At 33.7% G+C, this 24,503-nt stretch overlaps 1 protein-coding gene and 1 gene segment (V, D, J or C); one reads left to right on the forward strand and one right to left on the reverse strand.

Annotated features, from left to right (window-relative positions):
* Positions 1 to 1,116: 1,116 nt before the first annotated feature.
* LOC103030318 (putative gustatory receptor clone PTE03) lies at positions 1,117 to 7,701 on the reverse strand. The gene is made up of 2 exons (XM_049475965.1): positions 6,956 to 7,701; positions 1,117 to 2,976 (listed from the first exon to the last, which is right to left on the reverse strand). Exons 1-2 carry the CDS (start codon positions 6,993 to 6,995, stop codon positions 2,069 to 2,071), a joined length of 948 nt encoding a protein of 315 aa, XP_049331922.1. The 5' UTR covers positions 6,996 to 7,701; the 3' UTR covers positions 1,117 to 2,068.
* Positions 7,702 to 11,949: 4,248 nt separating this feature from the next.
* On the forward strand, positions 11,950 to 15,308 carry LOC125799381 (Ig kappa-b4 chain C region-like). The segment is given in 3 exon segments: positions 11,950 to 11,956; positions 12,141 to 12,290; positions 14,893 to 15,308. Coding segments are annotated over 3 exon segments (513 nt in total).
* Positions 15,309 to 24,503: the final 9,195 nt, after the last annotated feature.

The following is a 24,503-nucleotide window of genomic DNA, read 5'->3' on the forward strand; positions in this document are numbered from 1 at the left end:
AAGCCTCTTGACTTTAGACTTGAGTCCTGGTTCAATGGTTGGTACAACATTTCAGTTGGCTTTTTGATTATTTCTTAGGGATGTTAAAGCAATCCCAGTGAAACATTGAGATCCACCATGCATTCAATGAAATAAGGCAATGCCTGATTTTGACCACTGTTCTACAGTCTCTCAGAGCCAAGATGGACACCTCAAAGACCGATGGTATAGTAGTTTCATTCCAGTTTTATCCCTAATGAACCAACAACCAACATCTGGGCAAATAGCTTTATATCAGTTGAGACATTGTCAAGACATTACAGCTTCTAAAATTGTATTTTAACCCACAGTTCAGAATTATTCATCAGCATTAATAAATATTTGTTTCTGGGAACTGAATGAAGAAAATAAAAAAATAAAAAGAGATGTAATTTGTATCTTTAGAATGATATTGCAGATCTAGCAATTATATCTATTATTTACTTGACATATTAAGGGTGATAAGAATCTCTTAATAAACATCCAATTTTAAAATAATTCAGAAATTATTAAAAGCACTTTTTAAGAAATATATTTATTTTTAAGATAAGATAAGATAGCACTTTATTGATCCCGAAGGAAATTGCAGTGTTACAGTACTGTACATATTGCACACATGATAAAACATACATTAGAAAAACAAATACAACAAAAGTTAAAAAGCTATTAACACAAAACAAAATGATAAAATAACAGTAAGCAATTTGTCAGAAACAGCAGTGATGTATCTGGGTCAATCTGACCTGGTGCATGTTTAATTATCCAGAAGATATCTGAAACCAACTCTGAAATCTGAAATCTAACTCCATTACTAATTATTCTATCAATATTTAGTGCAATGGTGTTCCTTACCTCTAACAGGTAACAGTTCATTTAGGATAATTCACTCATTTTATTATGTTTCACTACTTTATTACTTTTGAAAGACCAACATATAAAACAATAGTTTCACATAACATTAAGACATAACATTACAATTTAGTTTTAGTTTTTGCAGGGGGTGGCTGCAAATATGTGAGATGAACCATTTTCATATTATATGTTGATTACACAAATTAAAGCAAGAAGAATAAGTTTCATACTGGAAAAAAAAACAATTTTTCCTAAATCTTCAAACGTTAGGGGTCAATTTGACCCGTAACATAATTGGAGGGTTAATGTGGATATGTAAAATATATACAGAAGCAGCATATGTATTATTGCAGTTGGACAATAGATAAGTGTAATTATTGTTAACAACATCAGGTCAAATAATAATAATAATAATAAAATAGGATGACAGTATGTTTTGAACATCACAGTTCAAATAGTAGGAGATCAGTATTGTACCTACAGAAAAGAGTTTTATTGCAGTGGGATGAAAAAGATCTTACACAGCATTCTTTAGTACAGCGCAGCTACAGCAATCTACCACTGAACGTGCTTTTCTGTTTCACCACTGTAGTGTGCAGGGGATGCATTGTCCGTGATGGCAAGCAACATATTGAGAATTCATTTTAGTGCATTTACTTAAAAATACATTATATTTATACATTTAAATAAGTGGTACATCTGCCAGCTCTGTCCATTTCAGTAAAAACTAGAGAAAAGAAAAGCTGAGACTAGGGATAGAAACCTTGTATCTGCAGTTGCATCTTCACTTTGCTGTATTTGATGTTTTACATTAGTAAAATGTATTTATTTATTGTGATGTAGAGTTGTAATTTTAGAAATACAAGATTTTTTTTAACTGATATGCTATCAGTGCGCATTAGACACATCATTTAAAAACAAAAGTGTTGCAGTATAAAACAATCATTGTAACCATATAAAAAACCCAGAAAAAAAACATAATATAACTACTTTGTTTGTAGATCAAAGCATCAGGAAAAACACATCTTAAAAAAAACAGTGACTGATTTGACTTGAATGCAGCAAAGTTTTATGTACTGAATTTTTTTTTGTAACTGTTTAAAAGTCTGATACCAACATACTAATCAGGAGTTACACACAAATGAATAGCAGCTAAAAAACATTATCTTATTAAATAATGAAAGCATGTTCATATATTTCAGTTTACAAAGACGTGCGTTTTACGTTTTTGGAGCTGAAGCATCTTCTTAATCCTGTTGAAAATCTCCTGCATTTTCAGTCCATAAATAACAGGATTGATCAGAGGAGGAATAACCAGATTTTCCATAGACATTATCATAGCAAATAAATGAGGAACGTTTCCTTCTAATCTGCTGTTAATCACTTCAAAAAAGGTAGTAATGGTGAAACTGATAAATATAATAAGATGAGGGAAGCAGGTCTGCAGAGCTTTTCTTCTGAAATCCTTTGAATTCTTTAAACAGACTGTTAAAATTCTAATATAGGAGAAGATTATGAAGATAACTGGTGGAAACACTACTACAGTTAGATTATACAGCCCATATAAATTATTTGCAGTTGTGTCTCCACAGCTTAATTTAACAACGGCATAATTATTACAGTAAATTCTGTTTATTTTAAACTGGCACAGGCGAAGCTGGTATGTTAAAATTACTCCTATGCTATTTTTACAGGAAGGCCAAAACCAGCAGATAAATAAGAGTTTTCTAACTGTAGACATTTTTACAAGAGTTGCATATTGTAAAGGTTTACATATAGAAACATATCTATCATAGGCCATAGCTGATAACAGTGTAAACTCTGCTGCTAAATAAGTATAAATAAAAAAGGCCTGAAACACACAGGCTTCAAGGGAGGTAACTTGCCTTTCAGACAGTAAATCAATCAGCAGTTTAGGATACAAGGCAGTCGTACCACAAACTGAATTACAGAGCAAAGCAGCAATGAATATGTACATCGGCTCATGGAGAGACTTGTTTGCAAATATTATAGAAATTACAACAGAATTACAGCAAATAATCAGGAGATAAACTGCAAGAGAAATGAGAAAATACACATATCTGTACTTTTCCAGCTCTATATGACCTTCCAGAGTTAAATATGTAACATTAGTAAAATAATCCATGAAATTCCATAAAAGTAATGAAGCTGAAAGCTTTGTGTAAACAATATTAGTAAGACATAATTATCTACAGCTAAAGCAGTGAAAGTACAATCATGCAATAAAATCATGCTGTGGTGAGGAAAACAGCTTTGCTCTGTTTATATACTGTATATACAGTTCTCTGCTGGACAGAGACAAAGTCCTTAGTGATTAATTAATGGGTTTGTACAACTGTACAAGTGTCTTCTAATGTTGCAGTAGTCACTAATGAATCACAAATACCCACAGATTCAAATTAGAAAAGCTTTTTAACTTATTATTTTTACTGTTATTTCTACTGCAAATTACACTAATCCAGGGGTGTCCAAACTTTTTTTGTTGGGGGCCAGAAGGAGAAATATATTTGAAGTCACGGGCCACAGACTCTGTAATAAAACAAATAATGAAATATAGCACTTTAAATAATACATTTTCCTGATTATTTATTTACACACCATTTCACTTGACTTACTATCTTTATCTTTGACAGTGTTGTGTAAACTAAGATTTTTCAAATTGATGTTTCATTTCATGATGTCTCTAAATATTAAACTCCTTAATTACGGCAACTTTTAGACTCTTTTGCCCCGTTTTTCTGCGCTAGAAATGCGCATTCTCTCCGCTTTTAGACTCTTTGGCCCGTTTTTCTGCTCTAGAAATGCGCACCCTCTCCGCTTTTAGATTCTTTACCCCGATTTTCTGCGCTAGAAATGCGCACTCTCTCCGCTTTTAGACTCTTTTGCCCTGTTTTTCTGCGCTAGAAATGCGCACCCTCTCCGCTTTTAGATTCTTTACCCCGATTTTCTGCACTAGAAATGAGCACCCTCTCTGCTTTTAGATTCTTTACCCCGATTTTCTGCACTAGAAATGCGCACTCTCTCCGCTTTTAGACTCTTTGCCCCTTTTTCTGCGCTAGAAATGCGCACCCTCCACATTGCTCCACATTGAGCAAGCTCATTGGAGTAAACTGCTCAATAACCTCAGAATCTCACACCTACTCTTAGTCATTCCTTTGGAATAATCCTCTTCTTCCACATTATATCCATTCATTTTCATAGAAACTTCAAAACATCTTTTATATACTTTATATGGGACTCCATTGGGCCCTGGGGCAGATCCTGTTATGCACCCCATACCCCATACAAACCTCACTCCACCTAGGGAGATTAACATTCATCCAACATTAAGGACCTCTCTCATCTGATCAATATTAACACACTCAGTATCTGTTTCTGTATTAGCCATAGCTCTATAGTTAGTGACCATCACAATTTTATATTCATAATTTAGTATCTGTTACATTAGCTATAGCTATAACTCACATTATTTCTCTATTCTGTTCTGTTCTGTTTTGTTCTGTTATTTGTTTGTTGTTTGTTATTTGTTTGTACTGGGCGGGTCAACCCGAGTAGGATGGGTTCCTCAGACTCTTGGTTCCTTCCAAGGTTTCTTCCTCTTAAAGGGAGTTTTTTCTTGCCACTGTGTCACCATAAAAATTGGCATCTCTGTGGTGCTGCTCATAAGAGGCATGGACCTTTGTTGTAAAAAGCGCTATATAAATAAAATTGAATTGAATTTAATTACATTTTTCTAAGTAGGAGAACTTGCCCAATCAGTGGCTAAATAAATTTACCTCATTTCAATCCTGAAATCAGTTATTAGATATATCAAACTGAAATGGCTGTTGCAAACACCCAAATATTTAGAACTAAAAATGATTAAGATTAATAGGGGTGCCCAAACTTTTTCATATGACTGTATACTATAATATATGAGTGATAAGGCTAGACTTAAAGTATGTTGTTGGAATGTAAGAGGAATACACAACCCCATTAAAAGAAAATAGATAATTTGTTTCCTTAGAAATCAGGGGTTCACATTGCACTGTTCTAATGTTCTGATAAAGAACTTTTAAAATTAAAGCGGGATTGGGTAGGAGAAACATGGAGCTTCCTTTGGCAGCAAAAGCAGAGGAGTAGTCGTTTTAGTTCATAAACATTTTCAAGACTTAAGAATTTAGATCTTTTCAAATTCTGAAATGGTACTTTAACCATAGTTCTGAGTTACTTATCAGATTTAACAATTACATGTTTCTGTAAACTGAATAAAAAAATGTAAGGGAAAAAATCAGACACAAAGGAATGAGAATAAAATTACAGTTCTAGCAAAAGCTATCATTTACTCTTAGTGGCATAACTGTGGAAATGTATCACTCAGTAAAAAACCTGTTTAAAATCATTAAACAAAATATTGAAATGATTGCACATGCTATTTAAAAAATACATTTATTATATATTTTTAGTTCATTTAATTATTTAAACAATACATTACACTTTTCATTTTACTGAAGTTGTACATCTGCCAACTCTGTCCAGTTCAGTAAAGAATGGAAAAAATAATTGCTGACACTAGGGCCAAAAACCTTGTATCTCCACGTTGCTCTATTGTATGAATTGAGAATGTGTTTTTTATATTGTATCAGGATTTTATTTCAATTAATGGACCAATAGAAATACTCAACAATAACTTGAAATAAACTATTTTTTAACTGACTTGCATTAAAAGTTATTTTTTTTTTTTTTGTCATTTTGGAAATACAAGATTTTTGTCCAACAGCAAAGATATGCAAATCAAACTGAAATTCCATAAATAAGCATTAGATACATCATTTTATAAACATGATGAAACATGAAAATCCCAGTGCTACAAATGTAGCCAATTTAAATAATTGTAAACAATATAAAACAATATAAAAACTAAAATAAACATTAAAAAACTATACATTTTTGTATATACATTTAGACCAACATATCAGAAAAAATACATCTTAAAATCAACTGTAAACAACATTGACTGGTTTGACTTCAATACAACAAAGTTTATACTGATTTTTCTTAAGTGCATAAAAGACTTCTATAAATATTAGAAAATGAATTAAATAGTAGAAACACAATAGTAAATTATTTTTTTTTTTTTTACATTGTCAAACATAAAAATTCATTTAAAAAGTTCAATTTCAGTTTATAAAGACGTGCGTTTTACGTTTTTTGAGCTGAAACATCTTAATTCTATTGAAAATCTCCTGCATTTTCAGTCCATAAATAACAGGATTGAGCAGAGGAGGAATAACCAGATTTTCAACAGACATGATCATAGCAAATAAATGAGGAACATTTCCTTCTAATCTGCTGTTAATCACCTCAAAACAGGCGGTTACAGTAAAAATGATAAATATGATCAGATGAGGGAAGCAGGTCTGTAGAGCTTTTCTTCTAAATTCTTTTGAATTTTTTAGACAGACTGTTAAAATTCTAATATAAGAGTAGATTATAAAGATCACTGGTGGAAAAACCATTACAATTAAACTCACCAGTCCGAGCAAATTATTTACAGTCGTGTCTCCACAGCTTAATTTAACAACGGCATAATTATTACAGTAAATTCTATTTATTTTATATTTACACAGGCGAAGTTGGTATGTTAAAATTATTGATATACCATTTTGACAGGAAGGCCAAAACCAGCAGATAAATAAGAGTTTTCTAACTGTAGACATTTTTACAAGAGTGGCGTATTGTAAAGGTTTACATATAGAAACGTATCTATCATAGGCCATAGCTGATAACAGTGTAAACTCTGCAGCAGCGTAAGTGTAAAGCCAGAATGCATGAAAAATACAGGCTTCACGAGAAACAGCTGGTCTTTCAGACAGTAAATCAATCAGCAGTTTAGGATAAAAAGCCGTCGTTCCACAAAGAGCATTACAGAGTAAAGCAGCGATGAATATGTACATCGGCTCATGGAGAGACTTGTTCGCACATATTATAGAAATTACAACAGAATTACAGCAAATAATCAGGAGATAAACTGTAAGAGAAATGAGAAAATACACATATCTGTACTTTTCCAGCTCTATATGACCTTCCAGACTTATATATGTAACGTTAGTAAAATAATCCATGAAATTCCATAAGGTAATGAAGCTGAAAAGCACTGAAAATGTGATTATTTAGTGTAAATAACCTGCTAATATTTACCGCAGTGGTACGAAGATCTTAGTAAGTAAAACATTGTTATCTACAGCTGAAACAGTGAAAGTGCAATCATGCAGTGAAATCATGCTGTGGTGAGGAAAACAGCTTTGCTCTGTTTATATAGTGTTTATACAGTTCTCTGCTGGACAGAGACAAAGTCCTTAGTGATTAATTAATGGATTTGTCTTCTATTGTTGCAGTGGTCACCAATGAATCTCAAATCTACATGGATTTAAATGAGAAATGCTTTTTAACCAGTTGTTTTTTTTATATATATGTATTTATAATCTTATGCCTATTCCGCAATGTTGAAATAATGTTTCACTAGACAATAATTGACCATCATTTATATCTCACCCCACTGTAAACTGAATGGTCAAATCTTTATATAATAATATATAAATATAATATATATCAAGCTTTAAACCAGTGAAAAACAACAAAAATCGCATCATATCAGTAAAAATAGGCAGTAAAAAGTTTAAAGCCCTTATTAATACTGTAGCTACAAGACCAGTCACTCAAAATATAGAGCGTTTTTTTCCACTGGTATCCAGCTCAAAGTAGCTCCACACCTCCTTGCTGGAATCGGGAGAGTCCTGACATTTAAACCGAGGCATTTATATATATATATATATATATATATATATATATATATATATATACAGGGGTTGGACAATGAAACTGAAACACCTGGTTTTAGAGCACAATAATTGATTGTGGTGACGGACAGTTCAGGTGGAAACAGGAGAGTTGAGGTGCACATTGAATTCTGCCGTGATTTGATCAGCCGTGGTTTTATGTTTTTTGGATACAATCCGGGTTAGCACCCGAACATCCCTTTCAGACAGCTTCCTCTTACAGCATCCACAGTTAATCCTGTTGGATGTGGTTGGTCCTTCTTGGTGGTGTGCTGACATTACACTGGATACCGTGGCTCTTGATGCATCACAAAGACTTGCTGTCTTGGTCACAGATGCTCCAGCAAGACGTGCACCAACAATTTGTCCTCTTTTGAACTCTGGTATGTCTCCCATAATGTTATAGTGTGCATATAGGACTACACTGCAAAAATAAAAAAATTAAGCAAGTGAAATGCTCAAATTTCAAGGCAATACATCTTAAAAAGGTGCATGCGATTCATTTAGAATCAGTAATGTATTGTTATTATTTATTACGCAAATTAATTCCGCCACCAAGTTGGACCCAAACTTCCGCTGTAATCTGCCCCGCCTTCGCCCAACACATGATTATTTTTTCTGAAGCTTTTCACTTGTGTTAAGAATTTGATCTGGTCTTGATCCAACCTAGCAAAGCTATCGAATACACATCTCTTTAATTGAGCTAAACTGCTGAATAGGTGCAGTTTAATCTGATATATTAGTCAGATAATATACTGCTATGAACAAGCGCTGTCTCTGCTGCTCCATGCTGTTTACACACTAAAAGCTCAGCATGTGCTGAGTTCACTGCTCACATCTGCACATTTTCAGAGTTCTGTATTAAAGCAGCTTCACACTGAACAGATATACAGATAAACACACTGAAACACAGAATCTCCTCACTATATTTACTTTCTTACTCCCACACCAGACAGCTCTGACCAATCAGAGGAGACGATGTGCTCGCGTGGTTTATTGGTGCACATTTTGATGCGTTTAGGTTTTTATGCCTGTGTGAAACCAAACCAAACAGAGGGAGAAACTCTACAAATAAACAAACTCAACTGATCCAGATCATAGAAACTTTCACAACTACAGGTGTGAAAACGTGAAAACACTCTTTTATACTCAGATAATTAAGATCTAATTTAATCCAATTTATCATGCATTCTTTATTCCAGCTGCAAACGTTTATACTGTATATACAAGTATATCACACTATATTGTTTTCATTAATCGGATTAAATTTTTTAATCGATTGACACCACTACTTTTATTTTGTTCATGTTGTTCACAGGGGTTCAGTTATACTGGACCATGGAATGATCTTCCGTTAGGACAGGTGAGATCTGTACTATTTGTAGTTTATTGAAAGATTTTACGGAAACATCTGCTACCAGTTACTGAAACTCTACTGATCTGGAAATAAATCCACCGTTCTGTTCATGCAAATCTGAGTTTCACATGATAAACTCATCCAGACCCCTGAGACTGAAGCAGCTGTGCAGTTTTTAGGGGGGTTTCCATCCTGTTCACTCAAGAGATCATATTTTAACCCTTCTTCACAATTCTTAACAAGGAGTTGCAGAAGATAGGACAGTTTTCTACATTTTTATCAGATGGATTTACAGGTTTACATACCCCAAAATCAGTACAGACCAATTGGTACTTTTGGCAGGGTGGGCAGTGTGCCAAGTCCTGCTGGAAAATGAAATCTGCATCTCCATGTGATGTAAAATAAGGAAAATATTTAAAATCTTCTATATATATATATATATATATATATATATATATATATATATATATATATATATATATATATATATATAATAAATTTTTAGGCAGAAGTTTTTAGGCAAAACAACTACAGGTTGTTTTGGGCGAAGACTTCAAGTAAAACAACTACAACTGTAAGCTGCAACTAAAGTGTACTTTTCATAATGAGTTTTCATTGAAAATTCAATGTGTTAACTAAAGTGTCAAACTTCATCAGAACTATCGGAACCTGCAGAAAACTAAATTACTAAAATTAAATTATTTATTCTATTTGTCAGTATTTAAAAAATAAATTGAATTATAAATAATTTTTTTGTTTACCTATAGGTTATTTTTGTGCTTATATTACAAAACAAAAAATTATCTTCTGAAGAAAAAGATTTAGTTTGACTGAATGAGACTTTTACCTAATTTAACTAAAAGCAAATGTAGAAAACTCTAAATATACTATAAATATGCAAAATAATAATAATAATAATAATAATAATAATAATAATAATAATAATAATTGTAATAATAATAATCGTAATAATAATAATAATAATAATAATAATAATAACAATAATAATAGTAATAATGATAATAATAATAATAATAATAATAATAATAATAATAATAATAATAACAATAATAATAGTAATAATGATAATAATAATAATAATAATAATAATAATAATAATAATAATAATAATAATAATAATAGTAATAATAATAATAATAATAATAATAATAATAATAGTAATAATAATAATAATAATAATAATAATAATAATAATAATAATAATAATAATAATAATAATGCTTCTGTATTTGTGTCTGTGTGTAAGCAGCTCTCAGTTCCTCTGTGGTCGGACTGAGGGAGGTTTTTGTACGACAGTTTTTCACTGTGTGAACGAACCACTGAAAACGCCATAGCGACCCATACAGTAATAATCTCCAGTATCCTCAGTCTGGACTTTACTGATGGTCATTGTAAAAGTGTATCCAGAGTTTGTTCCACTGAATCTCTCTGGAACTCTAGAATATCTAGAACTTGACTGGTAAATCAGCAGTTTAGGAGCAGATCCAGATTTCACTTGATACCAACTCAAGTTATATTCTATTCCGCCACTGGTAACACAGCTGAAAGTGACGTCCTGTCCTGCTTCAACAAAAACTCTCTCAGGAGTCTGGACCTCTTGGTGGGACCCTGAAGAACCAGATCAATAAAATTAGAGGAAGAATAAAAGCTGAGATCTTCTACAAACTGCAGGAATAAAGAGAATCTCACCTGGAGGGAAGCAGGTCAGTGTGGTCAGCAGTAGAATCAGTCTGGTCCTCATTGTGCTGGATGGATTGAAGTCTCCAGTGGTGAACACTCACCGTCACTCTTAAAGAGTGTGGAGCCGTGAGCATGCAAAACCTCTTAACCACCATCTGCACCTTCTGTCCTTCATGTGCAGAGAGCCAGAAGATCCACAACACCTACACACATTTCCATCCTATAAAAAAATCAGCCTTTATTGTCTGTTTATCTTCTTGGGAAGGAGAGTAACGTAATTTAAATCCTCTGTATTTCCTGTACATACAGCTCTGGAAGAAAAAAACCTTCTGAGTTTCTTAATCAGTTTCTCTGATTTTGCTATTTATAGGTTTATGTTTGAGTAAAATGAACATTGTTGTTTTATTCTATAAACTACAGACAACATTTCTCCCAAATTACAAATAAAAATATTCTCATTTAGAGCATTTATTTGCAGAAAATGAGAAATGGCTGAAATAACAAAAAAGATGCAGAGCTTTCAGACCTCAAATAATGCAAAGAAAACATGTTCTCCTCCACCAGTCTTACACACTGCTTTTGGTTAACTTTATGCTGCTTTACTCCTGGTGCAAAAATTCAAGCAGTTCAGTTTGGTTTGATGGTTTGTGATCATCCATCTTCCTCTTGATTATATTCCAGAGCTTTTCAATTTGGAAAAATCAAAGAAACTCATCATTTTTAAGTGCTCTCTTTTTTTTCCAGAGCTGTATGCAGTATTGACAATACAACTGCTTGAGAAACGTATATACATCATAATGGTTTGCATCATAAAGTTATTAGAAGGTTTCTCACATAATGTTTACAGTTAATTTTAACATTCCCAAAATAAAAAATCCAAACATTATGGTGCAAAAACGGAAAACATAATTTAAGTAAGAACATACAGAATATGTGAAAAAGTTTGTTTTAAGGACGTTAATTGTAGATTTTAGAGAATGTTCTACTAACAGAGAAGCCTGTAAATTTTACAAAGAATAGTGTTCCACAAATGTCCTGGAAATGTGTGACATAATGGTTTGAATTACGTTATCACAGTATTTGTCATGTAACGTGAGAGTAGTAAAATTAAGCCACTGCGTGACAAAAACGTTAAATTAAAACATTCTAAAAACATGAGAAATGTAACATTCTCACTGTAACATGAAAAGTGAGTGAACACAGTGTTTAAAAACTCCAGCAGCACTGCTGTATTTGACCAACCCCAGAGGACCTCCATGCTGCAGTGTAGTTATTAAGTTGGGTCAAAGTTTTTGAATAATAATAATATTAATAAAAAAAATAATAATATAATTCTAATAATTATGGTATTATTATTATTATTAACCCCTGAGCTGTAAGTGTGGTGTGTAACGGGGTGGAGACAGTAAGAGCTGGTCAGAAACACACAGCAGTTTTAGTGCAGGAGGTTTTTGTACGGCTGTTCTGCAGCTCTGTATCACTGTGGTTAGTTTTCGGTGGAGGAACGAAACTCTTAGTTGGAAGTAAGTAATTCTTTATTCATTATGATGTAGAATTTGTACAGAATTAAAAATTTAACACCTTTAGAAATCTGGAGAATATGGAAAATTAAACTTTTGTTTTTTACTTGGTAAAATAAATAAATACAAACATTGTGCATCATTCTTTCAGCTCAGGCACTTTTTAGAACATCTAATTAGTGATTAATTAAACACTAATTTAAAATATAGCTTTTAAACAGTAAGTAGCTTTAGTATATTTATAAAAAAGTACAGTAATTAAATAGCTAATTCTGATTTTTGAAATCCTGTATTTATTATTTATTTACTGGGTCCTTATTAAAATAGTTATAGATAAGATTGTATTTTCTCGCTTTATGTGTTGAACTAATAATTTTCTTTCATTTTCTTTAAGTTTTGAAGTTAAATGCAGTGATCTGACCAAAGAAAAACAACCTTTTAATAATGTATATAATGTATTTAATAATGTATATAATACTGGTTACACTGACAGAGTCCTAACAAATATTATATTCCTATTTTATTAAGTATTTCTCAAATGATATAGATATATATACAGATATATTATTTTTAGTATTGTTGATGTTCAGCTATATGAACATAAAGTCTGGTAAAGGGAAGTGAAAGAGTCTCAGAATTACTGATCCAACTGAATAATTTTGTAATAAAAATTATAATTAGAGATCTTACTAATGTTAAAACAATTCTTTAATTGTTAAATAAATATTCATCATTTAAAAAAAATCCAAATCAACATTTTTTTATTCCTCATTATTGAAATGTCCTAAATTAAATGATTGCATATTTATTTTAATATAAGACTAAATATCCTTTTAATATACAGCTCTGGAAAAAAAATAAGAGAGCACTTAAAAATGATGAGTTTCTTTGATTTTACCAAATTGAAAACCTCTGGAATATAATCAAGAGGAAGATGGATGATTATGCACCAGGAGTAAAGACATAAAGCAGTGTGTAAGACTGGTGGAGGAGAACATGCCAAGATGCATAAAAACTGTGATTAAAAATTATTATACCAAATATTAATTGAATTATTTTATTTCACATTTACAAATCACAAATAAATGCTCTAAATGATAATATTTTTGATTTGGAATTTGGTAGAAATATCCATAGTTTATAGAATAAAACAACAATGTTCATTTTACTCAAAACATTTTTTTTTGCCATTTAATTTCTTAGGGTCCAGGCAACTGGAAATGGTACAAAATCCAGTCAACACAATTTTGCAATAAACTAAAGTAAAATAAAAAAAACAATGAAAAAATAATATAAAAAAATCAGGGGTGATTTTTAGAATAGTTCACTGGTTAAAAGCTTACAGCTGGTCTGTAGCTTTGTAAATTAATTTTATAAATGTAAATTTCCAAACTCTTGGTCTGGAGTTTCTGCTGTTTCTCTACTGCAGCAGCATTTACACACTTACAGCACATTCACACTTTCATCATCATCATAACTAGAAAAAGACACAGATAAAACACAGAGAACTCTGTAACTATTAAAAGTAGAAGTTCTTTTCTTTAGATTAGAAATTACAGATGAAGCCAGAGAGCGGTGAGAACACCTTCAAATAAAGACTCTTAGAAACGAGAAAAATCTGCTACAGGAAGACGTCTGGCTGACCCACATGGAAACAGCAGCTTTAGACTTTAGCTCAGATTAACATGATTAAGAACTGAGACTCAGTTTCAGCAGAGAAGAGAATTAGAATTAGAATTAGGATTAGAGTTAATCTGACCGGAGAAGAACTGCAGTAATAAAGTCATCGTTAAAATGAGAAAATATAAAAGCAGCCTGACTGGATCTTACAGTAACTAAACAATAAGGGTGTTTTAAATATTTTGACCGACAATGTAAACATAACTAATTTTATTTAATTCCTGCTGGTTTATTTTCTGATTTATTGATGTTTTTATTGGTTTGTTGTTGAGTTTAGAGTTTCAGTAGTTATTAGTGTTGATGTTCTGCTTTATGAGCATAAGGTCTGTTAAAGGGAAGTGAAAGAGACTATTCTAACACACAGACATCTGTATCTCTCCCTCCCACTCTGTATCTCTCCCTCCCTCTCTCTATCTCTCCCTCCCTCTCTTTCTCTCTGTATCTCTCCCTCCCTCTCTCTATCTCTCCCTCCCTCTCTTTCTCTCTGTATCTCTCCCTCCCTCCCTCCCTCCCTCCCTCTCTTTCTCTCTGTATCTCTCCCTCCCTCTCTCTATCTCTCCCTCCCTCTCTTTCTCTCTGTATCTCTCCCTCCCTCCCTCCCTCTCTTTCTCTCTGTATCTCTCCCTCCCTCTCTTTCTCTCTGTATCTCTCTCTTCATCTCCCCTCTCTTTCACTCTGTATCTCCCCCTCTCTCTCTCTCTCTCTCTCTCTCTCTCTCTGTCTACCTCTTTCACTCTTTATCTCTCTCACCCCTCACTTTTCTATCTCTCTTTCTGTATCTCTCTCCCCCCGTCTCTCTCTGTCCATCTAATCGTATATCTTTTCCTTATTCCCTCTCTCTGTATCTGTCTCTCTCTCTCCCCCTTTCTGTCTGTATATCTCTCTCCCTCTCTGTATCTCTCTCTGTATCTGTCTCTCTCTCCAGGTGTCTCTCGTCCCACTCTCTCGGTGCTGCCCCCCTCTGGTGAGTCTCTGCAGCAGGGTAAAGCTACGTTGGTGTGTTTGGCCAGTAAGGGTTTTCCCTCAGACTGGACTCTGAGCTGGAAGGTGGACGGCAGCAGCCCGAGCTCAGGTGTGTGTGTGGGCGGAGCCGGGCGGAGCTCAGGTGTGTGCGTGAGCGCCGGGGTCCGGCAGAAGGAGGGGCTGTACGGCTGGAGCAGCACTCTGACCCTCACTGAGGACCAGTGGAGGAAGACCAAGGAGGTGAGCTGTGAGGCCGTCCTCCCCTCACAGCCTCCAGTGAGGAAGAGTCTGAACACACAGCTGTGTGAAGAGAACTGAGACCAGGAGCTTCACACACACACACACACACACCTGCTGATCTGAGCTTCACACACACCTGCTGACCATGTACCAACACCCCGGTTGCTGAGTATAATAGAACAATCGGCCACAGTCACTTGTACCAACACCCCGGTTGCTGAGTATAATAGGACATAGTAGAGGGTAAATCTCACCTGATGCTCGTATACATCATCCAATCTTGTGCCGATTCTTCTTGCTATCTGGGTAAGCGACATGTACTGAAAATATACCAAATTTAGATTTTTGTATGAATACTAAAAACTGGGCTGGGCTCAACTAAATTATGTAATGGATAGAATTATAATATAAAAGCATAAAAATCATAAAATTAGATTAACTTTCAAATGTGTTTATTGAGAAGGAACAAGCCAATGAAATCCTGTTACAATTTAACCAGAAGTAGTTAATACGTTATAAATAAGTGCAAAATGTATGTGCACACTGGACAATATTTAGGTCAGAAAAATGCATGAGATCATATTAAAATATTGTATGATTATTAAATAATGTAATTATAGTGACAGGCTCACTCCTGCAGCTCAGTTCCTGCCGCTGTTATTGATTCTGATCTTCATCTTTATTCAGTGCTTTAATGAGAAGCTTTACTGTCTGTCTGCTAAATAAAAACTCTTTCAGTCTCAAATGCAGTGTGTGGATTGTGTGTTTGCTTCTGGTTTACTAAATATTTACTAAATATTAAATATTTTCTCTTGCCAAAATGTTACTATACAGATTCCATCCAAAAACTCATTAAACTTTAAATGCTTGAAGTTTGCAGGAAGTTCAGTGCAGGGAGCAAGAGCTGAGAAACGGCAGGTTTAAGTTCATTTTTACGCTCTACTCACATAAACAATTTCTGCAAAACAAGGACAATCCACATAATTATGTCAATATTACTGGTTACATTTATAACTATTAAATAACTGCCTTAATATTTAAATTCTTTAAAACTGGTTTAAACTGCTGTTTAATTAACCTTTTGATCAATTATTTAAAGAAAATAAATGAAGTATTATTTTGTAATTTACTTGATACAAAATCAGAGATAGTTACATTTATTTATGTACTTCGTCATATTAACCTTTAGGGATGTTTATTGAATGTTGTGAGCAGAAAACAAGTGGCTGATTTTCTGTATTTATTACTGGTTTAATTTATTATAGGTGTATATCTAATATCATCACTTATTTTATCACCAGGCTGATTTTGCAGAGGTGTCAAAAACTCCAGTAAGTATCACAAATTATATAAAATGTGAAAAAACTCAGTTTTAAATGGTTAAAGAAGGGCAGCACTGAAAAACTTATTTAATTTTCACTAAAAACAAACACACTTCACCCGAGCCGAGAAACGGCAGGTTTAAGTTCATTTTTCTGCATTTTATCACCGTCCTGAGGTTGCCGAGACCTCAAAAATTCCAATATGTATGAAAAAAATATTTATATGAAAAATTTGGCTTTAAAAAGTTAAAGAGGGATGGCACTGTGAGCAGAAAATAATGGCTGATTTTCTGTATTTATTACTGGTTTAATTTATTATAGGTGTAAAATTAACTTCATTGCTTATTTTATCACGGCCCTGATGTTTCAGAGGTCTCAAAAACTCCAATATGTATCAAAAAATTAATTGAATGTGAAAATATAACACTGAATAAGTTGTTTAATTTTCACCAAAAACTGAAACACACAAACACACACACACACACACACACACACACACACACACACACACACACACTTCATCTGAACTGGTTTATTATTATTCTCTAGGTTTTATTTGAACCAGCTGATCAATAGAGAAGTGCAAAACGTACAGAGAGCATGGAATGAGGAGGAGGAGGAGGAGGAGGAGGGTGATGAAGGAGTCTCTCTCAATGTGAGTGAAGTTATGCTCCTGTAAATAAGTCTACACTGACCCCTGGTGACGGAGAGGGAGGAACACAGAGCCACGCTCAGATTACACTGTACAGATCAACAGCTAACAGTGTTATTCACATTTTACTTTATTATACTCAAAGCATTCCTATAATACAACCTTTTACCAGCTTAAAATAGATCCACATCTATCTCTAACATTTTCTACATACTCTAATATACTTTTTATCTTTTTATTTACACCCCCAGTCCTAGAATAATGCGGGATTCTGTGTAAAACAGTAATAAATGTGAATAAAAACAGAATACAATGATTTGCAAATCTCATACAACCGTATTTAGTTGCAGCAGAACATAGAATAGAAATCAGATGTTAAAAGAGAGACATTTTACTCTGTTATTTTTAACACTTTTACACGATGGGGCGGGGCAGCAAAAGCCTGGAAATGTAAGTGGTACCAATAAAAGCAGCTGCAGTAAAAGCAATTGATAACTCACCTTATATAACTGGGTATAAAAGTGTATTTTAGAGAGGCAGAGTCACCTGTGTGTCTCAAAAAAATAGAATATCATTGAAAAACTACTTTAATTTAGTAATTCAGTTCAAAATGTGAAACTCATATATTATATAGATGTATTAAGAGATAAAGTCATTAGTGATTAATTAATGGGTTTGTGTCTTCTAATGTTGCAGTGGTCACTAATGAATCTCAAATCTCCATGTATTTAAATGAGAAAAGCTTTTTAACCAGTTGTTTTTTTAGTTTTATATTTATTATTTATTATATTGCACTGTGCAAAATATGTCTTGTGAAGCATAAAGTTTCACTGGACAATAATTGACCATTACATTACATTTATATCTCACCCCAATGTAAACTGAATGGTCAAATCTTTATATAATGTTTTTGTAAATCAGCTGTTTTTATTTTATTTTTTGGGAGGTGAAGGCCTCCTTTGTGGATGATAAATGTCTAATTCCAATCAGTTTTTTTTTTTATTCTGGAAAAAAAGTCAAGCTTTAAACCAGTGAAAAACAACAAAGACCGAATCATATCAGTAAAAATAGGCAATAAATTATTTATACTGTAGGTACAAGACCAGTCACTCAAAATATAGAGTGATATAGAGTTTGTTCTGATTAAAGACATTTTGTACAGAATAAAAGGCAAATTTTAACAGTTTGTCCAACAAACACCCTTCAGACTGGGAGATACGGGGCATAATTTACCCTGATAAATCACTTTTTACACCGTTATCCAGCTCAAAGTAGATCCACACCTCCTTACTAGAATCCGGAGAGTCCTGACATTTAAAAAGAGGCATATATATATATATATGTGTGTTTCTTTATTTTAATGACTATTTACATTGTAGATTCTCACTGAAGCATCAAAACTATGAATGAACACATGTGGAGTTTTATGTACTTAACAAAAAAAATGAGCTGAACCTCCACAGTCACCGGACCTGAACCCAATCCAGATGGTTTGGGGTGAGCTGGAGCACAGAGTGAAGAAGACAAAGAGCAACAAGTGCTAATAAACACCTCTGGGAACTCCTTCCTTCAAGACTGTTGGAAAACAGTCACCATTTCAGGTGGCCACCTCTTAAAAGAAGCTCATTGAGAGAATGATGCCAAGAGTGTGCAAAGCAGTAATCAGAGTAAAGGGTGGCTATTTTAAAGAAACTAGAATATAAAACATGTTTTTTTAGTTATTTCACCTTTTTTTATGTGTTCATTCATAGTTTTGATGCTTCAGTGAGAATCTGCAATGTAAATAGTCATTAAAATAAAGAAAACACATTGAAAAAAGGTAAGGTGTGTCCAAAATGTTGGCCTGACCCTTGCCAAGAAGCTTGTTAATGCTCTGTTGCCGCTAATATTCAGGGTAGGGATAGCACGTGAAATAGTTTTTGACAGATCAGGAAACAAATCTTACATCCAAAAAGTTTAATGAGCTCTTTGATTTATTAGGCATAAAACGTATGATCTAATTTCAAGGCAATAAATGCTTGTGGTGAGATCGTGATTTAGTTTCGATCTGATCCAGCTATCAAATATACTTATTTTTAAGTTAAGTTTAATCTGATATATTAGTCAGATAATATACTGCTATGAACAAGCGCTGTCTCTGCTGCTCCATGCTGTTTACACACTAACAGCTCAGCATGTGCTGCGCTCACTGCTCACATCTGCACATTTTCAGAGTTCTGTATTAAAGCAGCTTCACACTGAACAGATATACAGATAAACACACTGAAGCACAGAATCTTCTCACTATATTTACTTTCTTACTCCCGCACCAGACAGCTCTGACCAATCAGAGGAGGCGATGTGCTCGCGTGGTTTATTGGTGCACATTTTGGTGCGTTTAGGTTTTTATACCTGTGTGAAACCAAACCAAACAGAGGGAAAAACGCTCCAAATAAAAAAACTCATCAACTGATCCAGATCATAGAAACTTTCACAACTACAGGTGTGAAAACGTGAAAACGCTCTTTTATACTCAGATAATTAAGATCTAATTTAATCCAATTTATCATGCATTCTTTATTCCAGCAGCAAACGTTTATACTGCATATACAAGTATTTTAATTTACACCACTAATTTACATTTCTTACATTCTTTATTTTATTTATATTTAAATATCCACTATAAGAACTAGTCAGTCTTAAGAAGAACAAGTGAGATTAATCACACTATATTGTTTTCATTAATCAGATTACATTTTTTAATCGATTGACACCACTACTTTTACTTTGTTCATGTTGTTCACAGGGGTTCAGTTATACTGGACCATGGAATGATCTTCCGCTGGGACAGGTGAGATCTGTACTATTTGTAGTTTATTGAAAGATTTTACGGAAACATCTGCTACCAGTTACTGAAACTCTACTGATCTGGAAATAAATCCACCGTTCTGATCATGCAAATCTGAGTTTCACATGATAAACTCGTCCAGACCCCTGAGACTGAAGCAGCTGTGCAGTTTTTAGGGGGGTTTCCATAATGTTCACTCAAGAGATCATATTTTAACTCTTTTTACAATCTAAAAAGTGATTTTGCATTTACAGGTGCATCCCAAAAAAAAGAGGATATAATTGAAAAGTTACTTTATTTCAGTAATTCAGTTCAAAATGTGAAACTCATATATTATATAGATGTATTAAACACACAGAGCGTTTATTTCTTTTATTGTTGATGATTATCACTTATATACAGCCCATAAAAACCCAAAAATCAGTGTCTCAGAAAATTAGAATATTATATAAGACCAATTGGTTCTTTTGGCATCAGTGTGGGCAGTGTGCCAAGTCCTGCTGGAAAATGAAATCCACATCTCCATAAAAGTTATCAGCAGAGGGAAGCATGAAGTGCTGCAAGATTTTGTGGGAAAACAAAACTGCACTGACTTTAGACTTGATAATAAAACACAGTGGATCAACAGCAGCAGATGACATGTCTCTCCAAACCATCACTGATCATCAGTAAATTTTACATTTCATTTAAAGTAAATGAAGGGATCAGAGTCTGGAGGAAGAGTGGAGAGACACACAGTCCAAACTGCTCGAGGTCTAGTGTGAAGTTTCCACCAATCAGTGATGGTTTGGATAAAGAGACATGTCATCTGCTGGTGTTGATCCACTGTGTTTTATTATCAAGTGTGGATTTTATTTTCCAGCAGGACTTGGCACACTGCCCAGTATACTGTACACCTTCATGTTGCATGAACTTCCCAGCCAGTACAACTCAAATAAAATGAGTTTAACAACTTATATCTGAAATCTTAAACATGTTTGTTGTGCCAAACTACAAAACTATGAGTTCAGTATGCATGTAAAACACTATATTATACTATACTATATATGTGTTCTTCCCTCTTACTTACCATCAGTGTGCTGTCTGTCACTCAAAGCTACCTTTGCTCAGGTGAGTTTTTGTAATTCCTATACTGGGAAGCTGCTAAAACTAGTGTTGTAAGCTGTAAGAGCAAGTTACCCGTATCATGTGTTGCTGTGGGATGGTCTGGTCCTGCAGGATTCACTCATGCACTTATTATATTTGTAAAAAAAGATAAATATGATTATAAATATAGCTGTGATTAAACCTACATTTACCACATCATTTGTAAGCTAATAATTAAGACAATTTTGTCAAAACTGTCAAACAATAGTTTTAAGCCCATAATACCTGAAATAACCAGTTGAGTAAATTTACCTGAATTTACCTAAAATTATCTGACTTAATATATTAATATGTACAGCTCTGGAAAAAAAATTAAGAGAGCACTTCAGTTTCTGAATCAGTTTCTCTGGTTTTGCAATAAAAGGTATTACAGCATTTATTTACAGAAAATGAGAAATGCCTAAAATAAGAAAAAAGCTGCAGAGTTTTCAGACCTCAAATAATGCAAAGAAAACAAACAAGTTCATATTCATAAAGTTTTAAGAGTTCAGAAATAATCAATAATTGGTGGAATAACCCTGATTTTTAATCACAGTTTTTTTTCATGCATCTTGGCATCATGTTCTCCTCCACCAGTCTTACACACTGCTTTTGGATAACTTTATGCTGCTTTACTCCTGGTGCAAAAATTCAAGCAGTTCAGTTTGGTGGTTTGATGGCTTGTGATCATCCATCTTCCTCTTGATTATATTCCAGAGGTTTTTAATTTGGTAAAATTAAAGAAACTCATCATTTTAAGGTTGTCTCTTAATTTTTTTCAGAGCTGTATTTTTACCACTATACATACACGGGCTTTTTGGGGAGCACACCATTGGTTTACAACTTACAACTAGTCTGTAGAATTAAAATAAACTGAATTTTGATAATTTAAGCAAAAAAAAAAAATATATATATATATACATTTAACAAACCCTTTGTTAAATCCAGAGTGTGAAAACTACAGCTTCATACTTTATCAGAACTCTTTGAACCTGCAGAAAACTAAATTTCTAAAATATAAGTTATTGTTCTATTTGTTGAGAACTAAAAATAAATTATAAAAGTTTTTTTTTTTACCAATAGTCCCTTTTTGTGCCTATATTACAAAATAAATAATGATCTTCTGAAGAAAAAGATTTAGTTTCAGTATATTTGTTCATCTAAAGTTGCTGCTGTATGTTAATTAAATTTTGAATGCGACATTTACCAAATTAAATAAAAATTAAATGTAGAAATTTCCAAATCTAACTGGCACAATGGTGCCTATTAGAGCATTGAATGGTGATGTGTAAAAAGGGCTAATATGATTGGAGATGCCCTGTCACATTTAGAAATTATCAAGTTTTTCACCTGTTATTAATGTTGAGCAGAGGCCTTTCAACCTGATCAGTGCTGAAATTCACATGTAAATCTAGTGAACTTTGTAGGATATTCATTAAGTGAGTTAGAACTAGTCAAAAGGTGTCTACATGTTATTGGTATTGATCAGGTGGCTTCAACCAGAATGTTCACAAAGTGGTATTCAGATTGACCTTTGAACCTTTGCAAAACAAGCTGAAATGTTTGACCAAACAAGTTTAAATTAACACAAAGGAGTGAATGTTCTGATATGACATGTAATTACGAAGTTATTATAAATCTAGTTCTGAATTAAATGGCGCTTCATCAAGCACCAACTGGCACAATGGTGCCTACTAGAGCATAGGATGGTGATGTGTAAGAAGGTCTAACACAATTGGAGACATTCTGTCACATTTAAAATGATCAAAAGTCTTTCACCTGTTATTAATGTTGAGCAGAGGCACAAAGGAGTGAATGTTCTGATATGACATGTAATTACAAAGTTATTCTAAATCTAGTTCTGAATTAAATGGCGCTTCATCAGAGTGATATTGTACAGAGGTCTTTAACATTGTGAGATTACAGCAAATACTGCAGAGTTACAGCAATTTAGGTTGGAAATTCCAAGGACGCACAGATTGCTTGATGCCTGGACACTATTGTATGTGAAATTTTCACAAATGTTTTTAATGAACATTTACCTAGAGACTCTACAGTGTGCAACAAGTCCAAAATGGAGGTGATAGGCCAAATATCCAGAGACTAGTATCAATATTGCTATTTTCAAACAATTAGCAATTATGAATAAACAAAGCACTTTTTAAACATAGTTGTATTGACAATTTTGTCAGAGCCACTGTACTAAATATGGCAAAAACAATTAGATGTCAAAATAGTACAGTATGATTGACATATATTAGATTTTTTGGAACAGCGCCCCCCAGTGGGCGGATTGTTTCAGCACTTTGCAGGTCACTACAGTGTCTCCACCTGAACATAACTGCCAAATATCATCCAGATTGATCCAGATCCAACATTCAGCCTGACAAAATGTCTGCTGAAGGCTGATTGGCTGATGGTGTTCAGCCATGTTGATTGATTCAGTTGCCCTTTGAACATCCTTTAGAGGCTGTATGATAGATTCTGCATGCAAAGTTTCAGCTTGCTAGGTTGCACGGTTGCTGAGAAACAGTGTTCCGAATTTAACAATTGAAGTGAATGGGGCATATATCCGGAAGGACTAATTTGCATATGGCGGCCAATATTGAAGGCTCTTACGAAGGCTCAAAACACTCTTACGAGTGTTTTGATACCAAACATGCCAGGATTGGTCAAAATTCCTAGGACTAGTTCGCAAAAGTATGTTTTGCATATTATGCAAATTAGCAAAAAATCTATATAGACGGAAGTGCATGGTCCAAATTGGAAAGTTGTAGGTATTGACCCAAGGAATCCATCAAAAAAAGAATTTTGAATGTAGGTCTTATGGTTTTTGAGTTATTGAGAAAATTGTGAAAAATGAATTTCCTTGTTTATAGCGCCACCACTTGACCAATCGGTGCCATTTTTGTTGTCCACCGAGATGCACTGATACTACATCTACCTACCAAGTTTAATTTCTCTACGACTTACGGTTTAGGCTGCACAACTGCTTTTTCAGAGGAAAAAGAATAATAATAAATATAGCCGCAAGTGGTGATTTACGGGGTTCTAGCGTTACAGGCAAAGAGGCCCCTGGAGGCCAGTTAGGCTTAAAACATTTTGCTGGTTGACCGGCATCGCCAAACTGGATAACCAAGCTAGGTGACCAGCCCGACCATAAAGATCATAATGACAATGCTAGATGAGTGGTGTGAGTAAACTAGTTGAAATGCATTGATAAATTGAGCTGTTGTGTTCATCAGGTTGTATGTGGTCTCTTGCTGCACTCTAGTGCGCATTTGGTGAAACAACTTCAGTTCTTATATTGAAAAAATACAAGCCACAATAATCCTGCTGAGAGCCTAGCAGTGAGGCCTAAAAGGGCACATATCAATAACCAGTAATATCAATAATAGTGTATAAGT

This window comes from Astyanax mexicanus, chromosome 3, assembly GCF_023375975.1.
Source record: "Astyanax mexicanus isolate ESR-SI-001 chromosome 3, AstMex3_surface, whole genome shotgun sequence".
NCBI lineage: Eukaryota > Metazoa > Chordata > Actinopteri > Characiformes > Acestrorhamphidae > Astyanax > Astyanax mexicanus.

Excerpts from the sequence above, each read along its gene's own strand:
- LOC103030318 (XM_049475965.1), bottom strand. The coding sequence starts at position 6,995 with ATGGATTATTTTACTAACGTTACATATATAAGTCTGGAAG. Across the intron at positions 2,977-6,955 it reads TACATATATAAGTCTGGAAG|GTCATATAGAGCTGGAAAAG; the intron begins GTCATATAGAGC and ends TAACTCTGGAAG.